At 44.3% G+C, this 19,414-nt stretch overlaps 1 protein-coding gene across 1 annotated transcript; it reads left to right on the plus strand.

Moving 5' to 3' along the window:
* The first annotated feature begins 369 nt into the window (after positions 1–369).
* Positions 370–18,383, plus strand: ERRFI1 (ERBB receptor feedback inhibitor 1). The gene is made up of 4 exons (XM_074306353.1): positions 370–542; positions 14,280–14,471; positions 14,586–14,662; positions 15,667–18,383. Exons 2-4 carry the CDS (start codon positions 14,350–14,352, stop codon positions 16,863–16,865), a joined length of 1,398 nt encoding a protein of 465 aa, XP_074162454.1. The 5' UTR covers positions 370–542; positions 14,280–14,349; the 3' UTR covers positions 16,866–18,383.
* The last annotated feature ends 1,031 nt before the right edge of the window (positions 18,384–19,414 follow it).

A 19,414-nucleotide genomic window follows, 5' to 3' on the forward strand; every position in this document is an offset into this window, starting at 1 on the left:
CCCCCAAACAAACACAACCTTGACAACGGGAGGTGCGGGGAGCGGAGGGAAATTCCACGAGACATTTCCGGGGAAAGCTCGCGCTCCGGGGCTTCCCCGGCCAGCCTGACCCGGGGAGCGCCCTCCGCTCCTGCGCCAGCGCGGGAAGGCCGCGCAGCGCGGAGCCCGCGCGCAGGGACCGCGGCAGCCGCCGGAGACAAAGGCGCCGAGGCGCGGACCCCACCGCGGCGCCGGCCCCGCGGCATCGCCGCTTTAAGCCGCCGCTCCTGAGGCGCCGAGGGAGGGAGGAGGAGCCCGGCTGCGCTACACGTCACGGCCCCGCCCCCTCCTTTTGCCTCCTCGCTATATAAGCCGCTCGGCGGCGCCGGCGCTCAATAGCCTTACAATCGACGCGGACTTTTCTTGGGGCAGGGAGCGGCGTCTGCGCTTGCGCAATGTCCCAGCCCCTCTGTCCGCGGCGCTGAGCCAGCCGGGACGGACATGCGCGGGACTGAGGCTGGCGGCCGTGCGGCGGCGGCGGCGGCCGCCGCGGCTCCGCGGAGGTGAGGGGGCCCTCGGGCTGGGGTCGGGGCCGCAGGGCGGCGGCGGCGCTGCGGAGGCGGCCCGGGGGGAGGAGGGGCGCGGGGCCCGGCGGCGCTGACTGCCCTCCAGATGTGGCGGAGGGGGGGAGCTCTCCATCCAGATGTGCGCGATGAGCGGGGGGCGGGCGCGGGGGGCTGCGGAGCCCGGGGCTCCTCCCGGCCGGCGCCGCTGCGCGCCTCTGACCATTGTTCTCGGGCTGCCCGCGCAGCCTTGCACAGCCTTGCACCGGCTCCCCTCCCTCTGCAGGCGGGGAAACTGAGGACTCAGCGGGCGGCCGAGCCCCCCGGCGACCCCCGGCGCCGGGCTCCCCCCGCTGGTCCCTCCCGGACTAGCGGCTCCGCTCTGGTCGTGGGGGGACCCTTCTGGAGTCCGAACGGTTTTATTTATAGCAGTGAGCGCTGCTCTAACGCCTCCTAGCCCATAAATCCCGCCTCGGTGGGAGCTGCGGGCGGGCGCTCGGAGCAGCCCGCGTGCCCCCGCGCCCTCCCCGGCGTGCATCCGCGCCTCTGTCCGCTCTCTCCTCGGAGGGTCCCACACTGCCCCGGCCCTGGGCTTCCGCGGGACGGACTCGGAGCTGCTCCCCCAGCCGGACCGCCCTCGGGCGTTGTGTTCTGTTTGTGTCTGTCTGGAGGTCCGGAGCCTGCACTGCGCGGCGGCCGCTGTGCTGGTGCAGGATCGGCGCTGGCTAAGTCTTTATTAGTGTTTCATCACTGCTTGAAAGAAACAAGTCTCGTACTTGATAACATATGAATAGATTGTTAGTCATAAACTCGAGTGTAGTCAGAAAAGAGACTGTAGCTTTAAAGGAGGTGTGTTGGTGACTTTAGGTACACCTGTAACACAGGTAGGGCAGGACTGGTTTCTAGGCAACTGTCAGGGGTGAAGAAAGGTGAGGTTAAAATTCTTTTTTTTTTCCCCCTCACTTGAGGAGAGCAGCTAGCTAGCTCTAAGGCTTGGTGAGTCTGCCATAAGAGCGCGGGCAGCCTGAGTAGTTTCGTGGTCTGGAGCTCGTTATCTAACCAGACTTCTTGGTCCTTTCCTTTATTGCCTTTCTGTTTACATTGTTGCGATAATGCAATTTTAGGCAGAAATCACTCTTCAGCAGGACACGCACATTGCCCTCCCTGGAGCTAGAATGTCATTTTCAGCAACATCCACCGCATCTGGCACCGGGCCAAAGCCAGAGGAGCTGGCTGCCTCCAACATGCTGACTCTCGTTCGGTTACCAGTATGCTACCAACCCGAGATCATTCCCAGATAATAGCAAATTTGAACACAAATAAATACAGTCTTTATCGTGCGTCTTTGACATTGGTATTCAGTACCCATCATTCAGCTCAATTCATGCATGCATTTATTTTTAATTGTGTCCAAGAGGAAGGGATTGGAGGTGTTGGACCAACAAATTATATAATTTATCAGATGTACTGGATGGTAAACTCCCTGAGGCCCAGGACTATGTTTTGGGCTTTTTGAGTCCCCTGGAAAAAACAGAAGCTCAATAAATATTTTTTTTGGAATTAAATTTTCCATGAGGCAGGCCCTCATCCCAGTCTCAGAGAAAAAAAAAAAAAAAGAATACTTGACTGACCTGAAAATACACGGAGTTAAGTGACTTGCCCAGGGTCACACAGCTAGGAAGTACTAAGTGTCTGAGACCAGATTTGAACTCCGGTCCTCCTGAGTTCAGGACTGGTGCTCTATCCACGGCACCACCTAGCTTCCCTTCCATGGCCTTTTACTAGATGAGCTAGTCTTGAGAGCTTTCTGGCCATTTTTCAATATTCAAACAGCAAGGTTAAAAAACGACTGGCTTTGGCTAGCGCGTTTTCTGATCACAGAAGGTATAGATTACTTGAGCGAAGACTAATCACACCATAGACAACTTTTGTCTTCACACTTTGACTTGACTTTTGTGTGAAAATGCTATTATTATTTCAGAGAAGTTAAACTGGATTGATGCTTCCTTCCTTTTTTTGGTCACACTAATAGTAGCTTTAAAGGCAAGTTACTGAAATTACAGGTGCAAATTAACGTGCTTGAAATGGGACTTGATTGTCTACATGCCGGCAGATTGCCTTAGAGGGTGAACCTGAACTGAGGGGAGGAAAGGTGGTGCCCAGGGTAATTCCAGGAATTGGAATGTCATCGCCTTAGTATCTACACTAAGGAAACAACACTTCTGTTAATCCAAATCATTTGGAAGGATGCTCCATCGTTGGAATTAGTTTAACACACTTCGGCAGAGAGGTTTGGCAGGCTTTCACAAAAGCTAATGAATAACTCCCTAGATAAACACAGTCTCCTTGTGTTCTTCTGGCATTATTCACATAACATAAATATAGGCTTTTAGCAGCAGGTCAAACAGGTGACTTCAGGGTCCTGAATGTAAGCCCAGTTGAGATGGACCTAGAGGCATTATGGAACAGTGAAAAGTCTGCTGAATTGGAGGGGAGCGGCCCTGGTTTGAATCCCAACTCTGTCTCGATTTCCTCATCTGTAAAATTTCTGGGTTGAACTCCAGAGCCAGCTCCAAATCTCAGAGTCCTGTGCAGCATTTCAAGAGGAAAGTAGTTAAAATAGAAAAGTCTTAAGCTATGGGGGCAGTTATAACTCTAAAATGGCGTTAATGGTATGGATTAGAGTCAAAGCAGTTTAGGAAAGTTTGGGGTTGCGATTTAGGTTTTTGTTGTTGTTGTTTTGTTTTTGGTGTGGTCAGTTTTTTTTATCATTGATTTTGTTCAGGGGATCACAAGTCTGTTCTAAATGAGAAGGAGTCACATTTGGTATCAGTGGAGGGAGTGCATATACCAACAAACTTTCCTTTGATCATGAAAGAAGACTGGAGAGCAAAATTCATGTATAAATAGAACTTGGGAAGAATAGTTATGAAAAGGGTTTTATTTTATCTTCAAGGAAAGAGATGGGAAGAAGAATATCTAAAGTGTGTCAGGCACTATGCTGAACACTTTACAATTATTGTCTTATTTGATCCATTCAACCACCCTGGGAAATGGGAAAACCCTCGTTTGACAGATGAGAAAGCCGAGGCAGAGAGGGTGAAGTTACTTACCCAGGATCAACACAACTAGTAAGAGTCTGAGGCTACATTTGATTTCAGGTCTTCCTGACTCTTGGGTGGCCAGCCATAGCATACTAGTATCTCTCTCAGGAAAAACCCAAATGGGATCACAGAGTCCGACACAACTGAACAGCACCTTCCTGAGTCCAGGCCCACTGCTCACTCTAGGCCCTCCAGCTGTACCGGTTACCTCACAGATCATTCCAAGCTGGTATAAGTCTTCTTGCTTTCTAAGAGCTCAGGGTCTACAACAAACATTGTTCTGGGGCTCTGTTCTGAACGCTTTTGTTTTTTGAGGGAGAGACAGGGTGAGTCTGCCTGCCATCACATAACTTCCTCTAATTCCTTTTAACCATCTACAAATAGAATGTTATAAAAATAAATAATGACCCAGATCCTTAGAAGAAAGAAGGCATTTTTTTTTTTTTAAATAAATTCGAGGCCTGCCTTGGAGTGGAAAGCACTGGGGAAGAGAGAGAGAAAAACAACTGGATTTCGTGGTCCTTCTAATTGCCACCTAGGCTGATGGAGAATGTCAAAGGAAATAGTGCAGCTGGCCTTGGTTAGGGTACCTTATCCTTTGAATTTTGGTCTTTTGAGGTTTTACTGAAGTGAATTACAGGAAGTGAAGCAGACTTTCAGGCTCCCTCTTAGGGTGGGTGGCTCTCTAATAACTTGGGTCTGGTGGTACGTGGAACAGAGGAAATCTAAATCCCTCACCATTCATGTATCTCCATTAGTTCTTCCATTTTGCTCTTTTGGCACTTTCACACTGACAGTTCTGGAACATGGAGTGTACCAGGACATCCATTAAAGACCATTAGTCTAAGGTTGCTGGGGGTTGGGGTTGTAAGCTTTGTATTAAAGCTCCCCTAAGTGGACTTGCTCTGTGGCCACTTTCACATTCACAGGTCACTAAATTCTTTTGCCCAAATGTGCTCAGGGGAAATTGTCAAGGAGTAATTTATAGGAGGAGGTTTTTTTCCCACATACACACACACACACACACACACACACACACACACACACATACATACCATGTATGTATATGTATTTCTATCTATGTGCATATACTAGGTTTTGAGACTGTAGTGCTAATCTTAATTTAGGTCACAATTCTGGCAGTGAACAAGGGTTAACATTTCTTTGAATTTTATACACCTAGATACATCTCCTCAAACTCTTTGGTAGTAAGGGAAGTCCAGAGACTAATAATTATTAGTTTTTAAATTTTAAACCAGTTTCCCCCTTGAGCAAAGGCTAAATTTAATCTCATTAAAGCCTGGCATGGTGGAGGGAGGGCTGATCTTGGAGGCAGCAAGACCTAGATTCAGATTCTACTCCACCCCCAACGCTGATGATTCTGGGCCTGTTGCTTAGCTTCTCTGGGCCTGGAGAGGCAAGGCTGCAGTTTGGTTTGCTTCTCCACCCCTGAAGCTACTGGGTTTTGGTGCAGTCCCCAACTAGAGTAGAATCTAATCATGATCCGGAACCCTAGAGAGATGCCAAAGAACTGGGAACCGGAGGGGATGGCCTTGCCATTTATCTATGGGGGAAAAAAGCACCTTATCTATCACATGCCTAATCACCCCAGGGGCTCTAAATCTTCCATAGATTTGTTTAAGTGTGTGTTTCCTCAACTTCCCACCTAGCCTTCCCCCAGCTCTCTCCCCAGTCCTGTGGGTTACAGTTATCCTTTGCTCTCACTCTATGACTGAACTGACTCATTTGTCTACTAGTTATTCATTTTGGGGGGGAAGGGGGTTGTGTCTTATTGATTCATTTTCAGATATGTGTCTTTCTCTTCATTCCTTGTAATGAGGATTTTCAAAAGAGATGGGAAGGAAGAAGCTAATCTAGCAAAGCTAGCCAACCTGTCATTGGGCACACATCTCTGCATCCTCCCGTACCCACTTGCGTGCCCTTCTTTGCTTCCAGTTTATTGATCGGCCCTTGCCTCTGCCCTTTGTGGGACTCTCAGTACCTGCTTCATCAGAGACGAGTATTCCACTTTTGCAGCCCTATTTGGGGCCCCACTGGAAGAATATTTTTGTCTCAAAGGAAGCTTGGAGTCCTTCCGAAGAATTTTGCAAAACTTTGGTCCATACTGTGCAGTGCAGTTAGAATGAAATCCCCTGGGTACATCTTGTAACTCAATCCTGGTAGACCAGGTTCCAGGGGGAACCTGCACCATACCAAAATGCACCATGCTAAGACTTTAATGCATTCATCAGAATTAAAGTCTAGATCTGGCATGTGACAAGAAACCCAAATCTTATGTGATCTCTGAGAGCAATTAGCTGAGAATCAAATGTTACTCAAGTCAGTTTTGCATTCTACATTAAAAATCTCTTCTGGCCATTAAAGTTGTACATTGTATTGTCGCAGAAATAATTTTCTCATGAGTTCTTGTATCCTTTCTTCTCTTTCTGTCTCTCTTGGTCTCTCTCTTCCCCCCTTTCCCTTCTCTTCCTCCCTATCTTTTGAGGCACTCAAGCATCACACAATATTTGAACTGTGGTCCTCCTGACTCCAGGGTTGGTACTATATTTGCACACCTAGCTGTTCTCATTCTTCTCAGTAAATGTAGCTTTTGGGTGACCCTAAATTCCAAAGAGGGCAGTCTCTGCTAGCTCTTACTAATATTGAAGGGTCTTGCAGAACTCAGATAACATACCCCTCCTGTCAGATTACCTTGTACAAAGCTGCAGAGGAGAGGAATCCAGAAATCTGCTTTGGTACTCATAGGAAACCTAGAATATCAGCTGAATGGTTTTGTATCAATAATCTATAAATTAAATTAATTTAAATAAAACAAACTTTAAAAGATTAAATTAAATAACAAATTGTTTTGGGAAAAGGCAGGGGACTGGTAATTTTGTGCAACATATTCTGATATAATCTATAAAATATTCCCAAGGATTTCTCATGTTACCAACATAGCCTCTGGCCCATCCAGGCCGGTCCCCATTGGATCATTCATAAGGGCCCATGTTCTTTCGTGCATCAGTTCTTTTTATGCTCACTGACTTAAGTGGCCACTGTACAAAATATAGTGTCAGATGAGAGCTGGATAAGATAAAATGATAAAGCTCAGTTCCTGCCCACAAGGACTTTACAATCTAGGGATAAAATAGTTGCTGTTGTTGTTTTTTTAAGGTCCCCTTCCTGCTGTGAATAAAGGAAAACTAATGCAGTGACCTTACTACAGTTATCTCATTTGTTTGTCCTTTTTATGTCTAAATAATAATTTGATCCTGACATGTATGTGTGTGTGTGTGTGTGTGTGTGTGTGTGTGTGTGTGTGTGTGTGTGTGTGGTGTGCTGATTACAGAAGACTATAGAATTTAAAACCATTATATAATGGTTTAATTAGTATGATCAAACCAAGGGATTTTACTTTTTTTTTTTTTTTTTGCTATTTTTTTCCAAAAATTATTAATAGCTGATTTTAATATTGTACTTTGGAATCTGAATACCCTTTATGTGTGTTCTCTTTTAAGCTTTAACAGTTCTGGGAGGTGTGGATGTTATTTGTCCCCATTTACAGATGAAAAAACAAGCTTGAGAAGTTAAGGATAAGTATCCATCCATAGATGTGCTAGTTAGTGACAAATTCGAACACAGGTTTTCTTGACCAATACTGAATTTAGAATACCTCTGCAAACAAATTGCCTTTAAAACTCTTAAGTTTAAATCTCTCAGAATTATGGAAACTATATGATCTGGTGGTTAACAGTATCAGACTTCGTAGATTCTGGCTGATTTTGCTTCTGAATTCTCGAACTGATGTAGATTCTTGTCCTAGGCATGTGATTGGGCCTTCTTTGCTTCAGTTTTCCCATTTGTAAATTTGGGACAACACCATATAGTAACGCTTCAAAATCTCAGAAGAAAAATAGCTTCAGGACTGCAAAAGTATAAATGACCACAAGTTCAAGTTTCCTGATCACTATGGGACTATAAGACGTGAAGACTTGTATATTTCAGACATTGGTGATTTCATCCAATTGGGTGTTTCTTTCTCTAACAGATCCAGATTCCTATAAGTTTACCTTAGGTGACCTTCATAAATTGCTGTGGCACTTGAAGGATTATATCGAGGCTAACCTTTGGATTATAGATGGGCTTGCTGCCTATGGTCTAGACTCAAAACCTCCCAGCCAGAACTTGGGCTTTTCTGACAAATCTTCCTTCCACCCAGGATACGGAAAGTGGAAAGGGATTTAAGTAAGTCCTGTATAATGCAGGCAGACAGAGGAGGCATTTCAAGCTGACTACTAATAGGAGACTTCTCCAGTATAATTTAGCTATTAAAAGAAAATCTCAATAGAGCTTAAATCCAGAGCTCTGATTAAAACGGATGTGGTGCCGTTAAAGCTCTTACCTGGACTTCAGATCAGCTTCTGAATTCTGATTATAGCCAACTATAGCCAACTAGCCACTGAGCCTCTGCAAAATGAGCAACATTATATTACCGGATCATCGTGAGGGAAGTGTTCTGCAAGATGTAAAATACTCTGTAAATATTGTTTGTCCTTCATTCTGGCAGACCACCATGTCTACAGGAAGGTGATGCCATGACATGCAAGGAACTGGAGTTAAGTGAGGGAGGGTTGTGCAGGGTCACCTGTCTCACTTTGTCCTCCAGAACCATCTGGGTTCAGTGGCCAGATATAGATCAAGATGACTGGAAGAACTTAACTGGTTTCAGTTTTGACTGAGGTAACCAACTACCCATTCAGTGATTAAGACTAGGTAAAAAATGAGGCAAAGAATGGCTTTTTTTTTTTTAATCTGGAAAAGAAAGGGAAAAAAATGGAAGGAAGGAAAGAAATCTAGCCAGTAAACTCCAAGATACCGAGGAAGAAAGGGAGCTTCTGAGCTGTGTTTCATGGTTCTCAGTGGAGCAGCTCGTACTGTAGAGCTGATTCTACAAATAAGAGTTATTAAATATCTTTTCTTTAAAAATAAATATCTAAACCTTTGCATTGTACAGACAGACCTTCCGTAATAGTTTTTAGAGGACAAATATTAATAACTACTACTGGTTATACCTTGGGTCTCCTAAATTTAAGCAATGTTTAGCTTTCATAAGCCTGATAGAATCAAAAACCCATGGAATTTGTTGTGTCCAAAGGAACTTCAGTTCTTTTCTACATGAACTCCTATTTTCCAGGAGGCAGCTATGATACCTTAAATATAATATAGGATTTCCTATAGGTGGTGAGGTAGTTTTGTAGATAAGTGATTAAAAGTCTGAGGAGAACATTTTTCACTCTGAATAAACAGAAATCAGGTTTTAAAACCAGATTGAAAAGAGGAAATTACATCACACTTTCAAATAAGGAAGCACTGGGCAGAACTGGATGAGTTGTGTGACAAAAATGTGTCCCTCCCCCTCCCAATTGCTTTGGAGATTCATTAAGGAGATCAGGTGGCCAGGTGAGCAAATCTAGGTTAATGTCTTAAAGTCCTGTCAGTTCCTTCTTCACAAGGGGGCTTTCTAAATGTTATAAACTTAAAATGATCTTTTTTTTTTTTTCCCCCCAGTGGGTGCATAATATCAGACTTAAGTTTGTGTTTTGTTTTGTTTTTTTCTAGTGGTAAAATTACTTGAAGGAGACAGCTTTGGTATATATAATGGAGAGAACATTGGATTTAGAGCCAGATTAATAGGGATTGGATCCCTACACTGCCATTTGCTATCTCTGTGACCCTGAGCAAGTCACTTATAGACTCCAGACCTCAATTTCCTCATCTGTGATATGGAAGACTGATTAGATCACCACCAGGGAATCTTCTAGCTCCGGATGTGAAGTTAGAAGACCCTGGGTTTTGACAGTCCGACTTCCTCTCCTGCTCAGGGATAGGGGTCATTCTCCCTCCTTCCCATCCTTGCCTGCCTTTGCCAATAGTCTTATCCCAAGAATACACACTGTCCACCACATCTGTCCACATTGAAACCTCTTGGTTAGCATATCTTAATTTTTGAAATTACTTGGATTTTATGTGATTTTCATTTCTTTATTCCTTACACTCCTTGAATGCCAGAAGTCATTCCCCATAATAAAGAACAAGAGGCAGAACACTCAGAATCAAGAGAGGGCCTGCAAGTGTCTGGACCCATAGCCCCTCACCTCTACTAAGAGGGGAGGAGATACACTTTCTTCTCTTCTGCATTAAAGTAGATCATCATCACTACATTGTAGCATTTTGTTATTTTTTTCTTTCTTACTTTGTAGTCATCCCTTATATTGTGATTCCTGGTTCTACTTGCTTCACTTTATTTCTCTTTGTTCATCTTATTCAGTTTTTGTTGTTGTTGTTGTTGTTGTTGTTTTGTTTTTGTTTTTTTTTTTTTACAGAATAAAGAAATTCTATTGTATTCTTGAACTTGGGTTCATAGTCTCTCCCCAGATTCCAGTCCAGGCCTTCCCATCTGAGAGCCTGGAGCATGGTTGACCTCTCCCTGAAGTTTTCCCCTGCTATATCCCCAGGTGGAAGAGAGCACTTGTACCTCACCTAGGCCCTAATTCCCTCATTTGCATTGTAGTTTTGAGTTTCCACTGATTAGATTATAAACTTCTGGAAAGTTTCTTGGTATCTTATTTTTGTTTACTTCAGTCTCCGGTGTTTAGCTACATCCTTGCATATCAGTGGTGGTTTAATAGATGTTTGAATTGATAGGATGAAAGAAAGCCTTTTGTAAATTGTAAAACATTCTTAGTAATTCCTTTTATATTTGTTTATTATTACTAGGAAGCAAAAGATTAGGGAAGCCTGAAATTCTTTTAGCAGGAAATGACCTTTGTAGTACCTTCACATTTCTCCAAATAAACTAGGATGTGGCAGTGGAAGTAAATAAGATTCTAAGCAGGGGGGTTGCCTATTTAAGTCATTGTATATTGACTCAGTCTGCAAAAATATGCCATTTTTAGGATTTAGAAAATCAATTTAAAAATATAATCAATAGGTGAATTTTATAAGTGATAACCGTAAAATTCAACCCTCCCTAGAATCATTGCCCCTTATTACTTGACAGCCTCCCATTCTTATCAGCTTAAAGCCTTTTCGGGCCAAACTTTCTCTGTTCCATCAATATTTGGGGTTCCCTGGACTATAACAAAGCTGTTCATCTAAAGCAGGAAACCCTAGTATAATATTATTGAAAGAGGCAAGAATGGGAAGCAAATTTTCTTTTAATTTGACTGATTATATAGTGTTTCCCTCTTGTGGGTCTTTTTGATCATGGTGGATGATGGTGCGGTAGAAGCAGGTTTGAGTTTGGGGTCAGCTCTCCACAGTGCCATTGGATGCCCATGCATGACCAGGGATGAGGCCCTTCATCTAAAAGAGCCACTGCTACCACCACTGCAGAATGGCTTTCAGTTGACTGCCCAGCATTACCTTGGGATCTGCTGGACTTTTAATACCCTGATGAAGTTGTTCAAGAGTAGTTGGTAAATTTTTAGGAAACCAGAGTTTTTGTGCCTTGGATTATTTGGACATGAACCTAGATTGTGCTGCCCAACACTTCTTAATCTAATTATATTGGTGTCATTTCTTAGCAGTAGAATGGCACATAGTGTATTTTCAGGTGTCAATTTCCCTACCAAGTTTCTTTTTTTGTTGTCATTTAAAATTCTTTCCCCAATGAATTTTAGACCAGAACTAAATTTGTAATGGGACCATTTAGGAACCTGCTCTGATGGATATTAATTAGACACTATTTTGGTTGGTTCTTTCCTAAATTTGAGATTCACTTGATTATGAACATGGATTATTTTGAATTATATTATTATGAATAATGGATTATGAACAGTTGCTCATCTTAATTCAAGTTCCCTAGCCTTGTGGTGCAAGGAACACTCACTGCAGGGGAGACTTGGAAACTTGACTTGACATCCCACCTAAGTGACCTGGCAGTCTCTTAACTTGCCTGAGCCTTGGGCTTTGCACCTGTCTAACTTAGGTGGTCTCAGATCTTTTCCATCTGTTTCATTCTATGATATATTTATTTAGCACCTACTATGTGCTAGGTTCTGAGAGGGATTTAAAATATATATATATATATATATATATATATATATATATATATATATATATATATATATATATGAAATATGGCCCTGACCCTGGGGAGCTTATAATCAATGATGAACCCAAATTAAATTGTCCTTTTGAGTCCACAATCCAAGGCTATTTTCCATTTGAGGAGAACATGCAATTATATTGCCTTCCTCACGTCTGCCATTCAAGCAAGTAGGAAGTTCGGACAGTTTCATAACACGGCCCATTCACAATTCCCCATTGAAATTTAGAGGCAGGTCAACCTTCTATGAATACACAAAGACACTATTGTGGTTAGGAGGGAGCTGGCTCAGTGAATACAATTCTTTTATATATAAAAAATTTTTTTTTCCCTTCAGAAAGCTAACAAGTAAGTGATGGAAACAATGATTGAAAAATAACTTTTCCTAGAATGTGTAAATAGTTTTAAGTGTCCATTGAAATGTAAGCCTAAAATTCCAAGGCAATTTCAGAACAGGGAATAGTTACACAATCATTCTGTTGAAAGCTAAGATTTAGATGGCATTAGGAGGCTGACACACAGTAATTACGAGGAGTGCTTGTTGGCGGCCATACAGGTGGGGGTTGGGCCTCCCAGAAGCGCCTCAGGCTTTTTCCTGTAATCTGAATGAGTGATCTTCATACGGGTGCTTTCAAACTACTTAAAGACCATATTCTCCTTCCTATCTTGCCTTTCATTTTTATATTACCACAGATACTTTCCCTATGCTCCTGCCAGTGCTTGTAGTATGCTTAGAAAAACCACCATATGACTATTTAGGACTAATGTGCTGACAGCTGGTCTGAGGACACAGAGAGAGAGAAAATGGGTGGCTTTTTTTTTTTTTCCCTTTTTTTTTTCTGGCTTTCTCCAGCCTCATTTGACTCAAGAAATAGTAAATGGCGAGAAAACCCATTTCCTCAGAATCCACAAGCCACTATTAATCCACATACCTCATCCAACTGAATTCTTGGTCACTCTGCTTTAACAAGTGGGATCTGTTGGGCAATGAAATGGGGGAAATACACATTTCTTTCCCAAACATTGCTCAGATCTTTACCTTGCATAGCAATGAGCTCACTCAGATCCGCCTTTGGAAGAGTAACATTGATGTTTCATGGAGGCCTTATGTTGAAATGGAGCACAGGACTGGTTCCTGGCTCGCTCCCTCATTGATTTCTGTTGACTTCTAGAACACCGGCCTACGTGCAGTCCTTCTGATGTGAAAGAAGGAGGTGAAAACATTTTGAAGGCCTTTAGATAATAAAATAATTACACGTTAGGCGCTCAGTACAGTTGGTGCTTATGTTTCTGACTGAAGGAATAAACCCACCTTTCAGGTCACTGGTGAACATTGAAGAAATGATTTTGAGGAACGGGGAGCCATGGGAAGATAGGGCCAGTTTGAAAGGGACCCTAGAGATGTCATGGACCCCTCTCCTAAGTTTGGGAACCCCTGCATTAGGCAAAGTTTACTTCTATCCTATGTAATTCATGCCTTAGAGCTAGGCAAGGCCTGAATTATCCAGCATTCCACCAGGGAGAATGTGAAGAATGTACTTTTACATCTGTGTGGTTTTATTTTTTAAAGGGGGGAGGGGAACAAGGAGCAGGTCACTGAATAGTAGAGCTCTTCTAAAGCCAGTAAACTTGCAGAACTTGATTTTCACGGGATCCTGGAAACGAGACGGTCTGCAGAAATAGTCACTGGTATCTTAAGGAAGGGGGCAGCTGGGCGACACCGGGCCTGGAGTCTTAGGAAGATGGCTTCCCGGGTTTAAACCCAGCCTCAGACATGTACTAACTGTGAGACCCTGGGCAAATCACGGTACCCGATTTGCCTCAGTTTCCTCACCTGTAAAATGAGACGTGATTGAACACTAATTCTGAGTAAGGAAATAAGTGGACAACTGACCTCTCCCACACCCATGGCCCAAACAAATATTGAGTCAAATGCCTTTGCATAGGTCGCCCTGGGTCTGTACTTTGGACATCAGGTCTTAGCCCTGGAGCTGTAGGGGCCAGGAAGCTGAGGCCTGCGGAGGTTGTGGGACTTGCTGAGGGTCACACAGTTATTAGGGTGTCTGGGTATTTGGGAGAAGGTGCTGCTGACTAAGGGTACTCTGGAGGATGTTGAGGTGAAAGGCCTTTTTCAGGTGGGTAGGGAGGAGGAGAAGGGCAGGAGGGACTTTTCTCCCAGGTTGGACAAAGGCTTGTGTGCTTTGGCTGGAAGTGAGCAGGGCCGTCGTGCTGCCATCTGCCCCATCCAACCTTGCAGTCAAGCCTGCTTTTGTTGGCTTCAGCTCCGCTCCCTCTGGCCTCTCTCCTCTGCAGAAACATTGCTGGGACTGGGGTCTACCAACGTGGTCTTGACTGCACACACTCCAGCAGCTTGGGCTGTGAAGCGAGTCCCTGGGATTTCTTGGGCAGTTATTGGAGCATCTGTCCCTGAGTGCTTCCCCCTGAAAAAATTCAGAACCCCTTAAACAGGGGCTGTATTTTGTTGGTGATTCCCCTTCTCACTTCTCTCTCTTCTCCTAGGGAATGAAAGCTGCTGGTTAACCAGAATCCTTGAGCTGCAAAAGCTTGGAGGCCCCGAGAATAAAGCACAATGTCAACAGCAGGAGTTGCTGCTCAGGAAATCAGAGTCCCATTAAAGACTGGATTTCTGCGGAATGGCCAAGCCATGGGAAGTCTGAAGAGCTGCTGGGGAAACCGCAAGGGGTTTGAGAAGTAAGTGGGGAGGGCGCCCCTCCTGATCCACCAGGCCTGCTCGCCGAGCTCCAGCGCCCTCGATTGCTTCTTTGTGACTAATCGAGACATGTTTTTCTTTCTTTTTTTTTTTAGCAACTTTTTGAATATTGACCCAATAACCATGGCCTACAACCTGAATTCCACCACCCAGCAGCACCTAACAACCTTCGGTAGGTATCTCTTTTGAAAGTTGGAGTCAGGTGGAGTTAAGCATGGGGGGATGATGTTTGGCCTGAAGAGAGTTTTGTCCTGTGGCATCATGTGAAAAAAAATGAGGAACAGTGTGAAACATTTGAAACGGTCGCCTGACCTCTAGTGGCAATAGTTGGGTGGAAACATTGCTTTTTTTTTTTTTTTTTTTTTTTTAAAGAAAAGAAAAACCATTTATTAAATGCTCATTATGTGTCAAATATGGTGCCAGCACCAAGGAAAAAATAAAAAGTCTGAATGATCCTTGATCTCTAGGAGCTCCCCTTCCCCTTAAGGGGCCCCGGCACCCATAGCAGGGTTCACTGAGCTAGCTTTTTAATTGCTGCAGCCGCCGAGTCTGAAGCCAGGATGTTAGAATCAGGGATTCTGTCCCAGTGCCTGGAAGGAGCCCGGATGAGCAACCTCCTCTCCTCGGGGGAAAGGGGCCGGCCTGCATCTTGAGAGCTGCAGCCGGAAGCGGGGCTGGTTTATTCCATTAATAAGAAATGGGGGAGAGGGCCCTTGGTGTGAACCTGCTGGGTGGCAGGTTTGTCCAGAGCTGAGCCCAGGAGTCCCTGACGGAGCAGCCGGCTCCTCTCCTTATCTCCTCCTGCCCTGCTGTCACTCTCCTGACATGGCGAGGCTGCTGCGGCGTGGCGTTCATACAAATTATATGCTGCTCATCCTCTGCGGATTGTGCACACGTCACGCCATTCGCCCGGGCTGTGTGGGTGTGCACCGTGCTCATGTCCAAAAGCAGATAGAGAAGATAATTTGTTCTTTGAACCAGTTCATGCACATGAACAATCTTCTGTTCTCTAATTACACCCGTCGTTGAATGAGTGTTCTCAGGGTTACACCGGGAAAGCATTTCACTAATGGAGGTGTTTGGTTAGGCAGAAAGCTGCCCAGGGTGTAGGGAGCCGCGGCTCCCCCACGCAGTGGGAGAACGAGATCTGGCATTAACCTCTCCTGTTTATTCTAGGGCACATTTCAAAACCTGTCCCGGTGAATGGCCATTGCTTTGCTGAAAACTGCTTCAGGACTCCGTCGCAGATGAAGTCCGGCTTGCCTCCTCTCCTCATTTCCCCCAGCGAACACTTTGGAAAGAGTGAAGAGGACCGGGTGGTCTGTGGCGTGAAGAAGCTCTCTGTGAACGGGCTTTGCACCGCTTCCAAGAGCCCCCCGCTCACGCCCGTCAGAAACGGGCCTTCCCTCTTCTCCTCGGTGGCTCCTTGTGAGCGGGGTTCCAGGCCTCTGCCCCCGCTGCCGATCTCGGAGGACTTTTCTCCGGATGACACAGACTGTGAGGTAGAGTTTCTAACTAGTTCAGACACAGACTTCCTCTTAGAAGACTGTACGCTTTCTGTCTTCAAATACGGGCTTCCGGGCAGGCGAAGCTTCCGTGGCTGCGGGCAGATCAATTATGCCTACTTTGATGCCCCGGCTCCCGAAGAGGGGAGGCAGCCCTCGGAGCCGAGCGCTGACGTGCAGAACTCAACTCCTCTCCTTCAGCAGTCCCATCGGAAACTGCGAAGGTCCCACTCGGGCCCGGCCGGATCCTTCCACAAGCCGGCCTCGAGGCTGGCCAGCCACTTACACCGGGCTTCTCCCAACTCCGACGAAGAGAAACCCGAAGTCCCCCCCAGGGTTCCCATCCCTCCCCGGCCGCTGAAGCCAGATTACAGAAGGTGGTCCGCGGAAGTGACTTCCAGCACGTACGGCGATGAAGACAGGCCCCCTAAGGTGCCGCCCCGAGAACCTTTGTCCCGGAGCAACTCCCGCACGCCGAGTCCTAAAAGCCTCCCGTCTTACCTCAATGGGGTCATGCCCCCCACGCAGAGCTTCGCCCCCGACCCCAAATACGTCAGCAGCAAAGCGCTGCAGAGACAGAACAGTGAAGGCTCCGCCAGCAAGGGTCCTTGCATTCTGCCCATCATTGAGAATGGGAAGAAGGTGAGCTCGACGCACTATTACCTACTACCTGAGAGGCCGCCCTACCTGGACAGATTCGAGAAATTCTTTAGGGAGACCGAAGAGACCAGCGCTGCGAGTGCCCCCCTTCAGCCACCGTCCACTGACTGCAGGGTGGCTGCAGTGACAGAAAAGCTGGACTCCAAAGCCAAAATGGACCTCGAGGGCCAGGGGAAACGCAAGCATTTATCTTATGTGGTTTCTCCCTAAATTCTGGGAATATCATTCAGCAATAGCGCAGAGCGAGCCCAGGGAGCTGTCTGTGGCGGCCCTGGTTCTGCTGAGGTCTACCAAAGGCCTCGTGGCAAAGTAAACAGCTGAAGTCCCTCTGCCTTGAAGAGAAAGTGGTAAACCAACTGTAAGGTGTTGTTATGACTATCCCTCAATTTTCTTTTTGAGAAGAAAAGTCTTTCTATTCAAGCCTATATAATTTAAAGATGTGATGTTGGGGGGAGGGGAAACATATCTATATATGTATATCTATATATATATCTATATATATCTATATAGGAACTTGTGGTATAACCATAGTTACAGGTTAACCAGTTAGTTACTATCTTAGAGTAATATATATATATATTCAGAGTAATTAAAAAAAAAATACAAGCTGGAGAAATGAGACTGTGCTGCCAGACTGAAAATTGAGCAAATGAAAGGACAGTATTGTTTCATTCAGAACCACAGAAGGTTCTGTTTTAGTGGGATTGGGGGCTTTGATATTTGATTTCTTTTTTTTTTTTCTTTTTTGAGTTTGACTTTTCCACAGAAACCTGGGCCTCTCTTAGCAAGGAACATGGGTTAGCCCATCTCACAAATTGTTGCCGAGTCCTATTGGCTTCTTTTCAAAGCTCACTTGGGAAATATTACGCTACTATACATATCTCACACTTAGAAAAAATGAAAAAACAAGCAAAATGAGTAGGTAATATCATGTAGAATTAGACTTTTCTTTTTTTTTTTCCTTCATGGTGCCTTCTAAGTTCTTTTTTACCCACTAAAACAGCACATTACAGAAAAAATGCCAATTTCTCTCCCCAAGGCAGTGGGATGTATTAGCCTCTCCCCTGATGGAAAGGCACCAAGGTGTTCACACTGTCAATTAATAGCCAATAATGAAACAGTGACTAAGATCCAGAATCTCTTCTCATTTGGGGGTGGGTGGGTTTTTGTTTGTTTCTTATTTTTTTAAACTTCAGACTGTATTAATAACCGGAAATACAACACGAGCTGGTCTTGTGTTGCTGGTGTTCTATTCAGTATTTTCTGGAGGTGGTTGTGCTTTTTAAGCTAAACACTTCCATTGACCAACAGCACAGCACGTCTTAATACAAGAGGTCGCAAGGGCCTCTTTTCCACCCTTGACGTAAAACCTTGAGCAAAAGATCTGATTCACTGCTTCCAAGTCTGCACCCATTGCTTGTGCCCACCTTTCTCTTGGGCTTTCAGTGTATTTATCTTCTCTGGAGAAGCACAGAAGGAAGGTGCTCATGAAGTTCTCCTAACAGTAAAAAGAAGCTGTTTACAGTTTAAACTGCTGAATGATATTATTTGAGCTATTTAAAGCTTATTATATTTTAGTACAGACTAAATGAAGGTGAAAACATGCGATAGAAAATGCACTGATTTCTGCATCATGTGTACAGTATTGGATAAAGGATTTTATTCATTTTGTTGCATTATTTTGAATATGTCTTTTCATTTTAATAAAGTTATAATACTTATTTATGACATCATTCGTCATGTTTCTTGCTTCCTGGTTATCTGAACTTTCTCACATAAATTTTGATCTATTTTTACATCTATGGGGTAACGTTGGAATGTATTTCCTTCTCAGAGAACTAGCAATGGGAGAGTAACTAAGAAACTACTAGGGGAGCCAACCTGAAAGTTGGATTCACCTTCAGTAGTAACCCTTGTCTTTTCAATAAACGCAACTAACTTGAAGCAGTTCCATTCTCTCTGTCTATATTGTTAACAAGGTGAATGTCCTAGGAAAGCTTTCCCTAGAGCTTAATTCCCTGCAAGGGTCTAAATTTAGCTCTAGGGAAATGTATTGCTCTGGATCCTTGGGGAGATAAGGTTTGCCTCTTACCAGACAGGCTCTGTGCAGACTGATTAGGTTCCAATTCTTCTAAAGTAATTTGGAAGTGATTCTCTTGTCCTTAATCCAAAATCATCTGGTACATTATAACATTTTTGTATCTTTTTTAAATTCTCAGCATTTATTTCCGTATGATTTTTGAGCTTCAAATTTTTCTCCTTCCCTTCCCTTCCTCAAGCAGCAAGCAATCTGATATGAGTTATATATGTGTAATCAATAACATAGTCTTTTTGCCTCCTGCAATCATTGCCCAGTTCTCTTTATCAGTGAAATCCTGCTACTCAGCACTTTTATGATTTCACTGATTTCTATTTGTAAGTAAAATGTAGAAACTTTCTCCTTATCTTCAAAGTTTTCTGAAGGTTCTTTGACCTGAATTTTATATCTATTCTTTTTCTCCTTTTAACCTTCTAAACTTTTTTTGTACTTTGGCCAAGACTACTGTTCATTTGCCTCCTTATTCTTCTGCTCTTTCTTACACATTTTTACTTGTTTGAACTTTTAACCTTCCCCTAATAAACTGCTGGCCTGTCTTTGTAGTTCCTTGGAATTAGCTTTGAGGATGTTCTTCTGGAATTAATCAAATGCTCTTTTGCCCTCTTGACCAACTTCATATTATGTGGTAGGGCTATTTTGAGGATTAATTGCAGGCAGCTTT

This window comes from Sminthopsis crassicaudata, chromosome 3 (assembly GCF_048593235.1).
Source record: "Sminthopsis crassicaudata isolate SCR6 chromosome 3, ASM4859323v1, whole genome shotgun sequence".
Classification (NCBI taxonomy): Eukaryota; Metazoa; Chordata; class Mammalia; order Dasyuromorphia; family Dasyuridae; genus Sminthopsis; species Sminthopsis crassicaudata.

Coding starts and splice junctions, on each gene's coding strand:
- ERRFI1 (XM_074306353.1), top strand. CDS start 14,350: ATGTCAACAGCAGGAGTTGCTGCTCAGGAAATCAGAGTCCCATTAAAG. Junction 14,472..14,585: donor AACCGCAAGGGGTTTGAGAA/GTAAGTGGGGAG, acceptor TTTTTTTTTTAG/CAACTTTTTGAATATTGACC. Junction 14,663..15,666: donor GCAGCACCTAACAACCTTCG/GTAGGTATCTCT, acceptor TGTTTATTCTAG/GGCACATTTCAAAACCTGTC.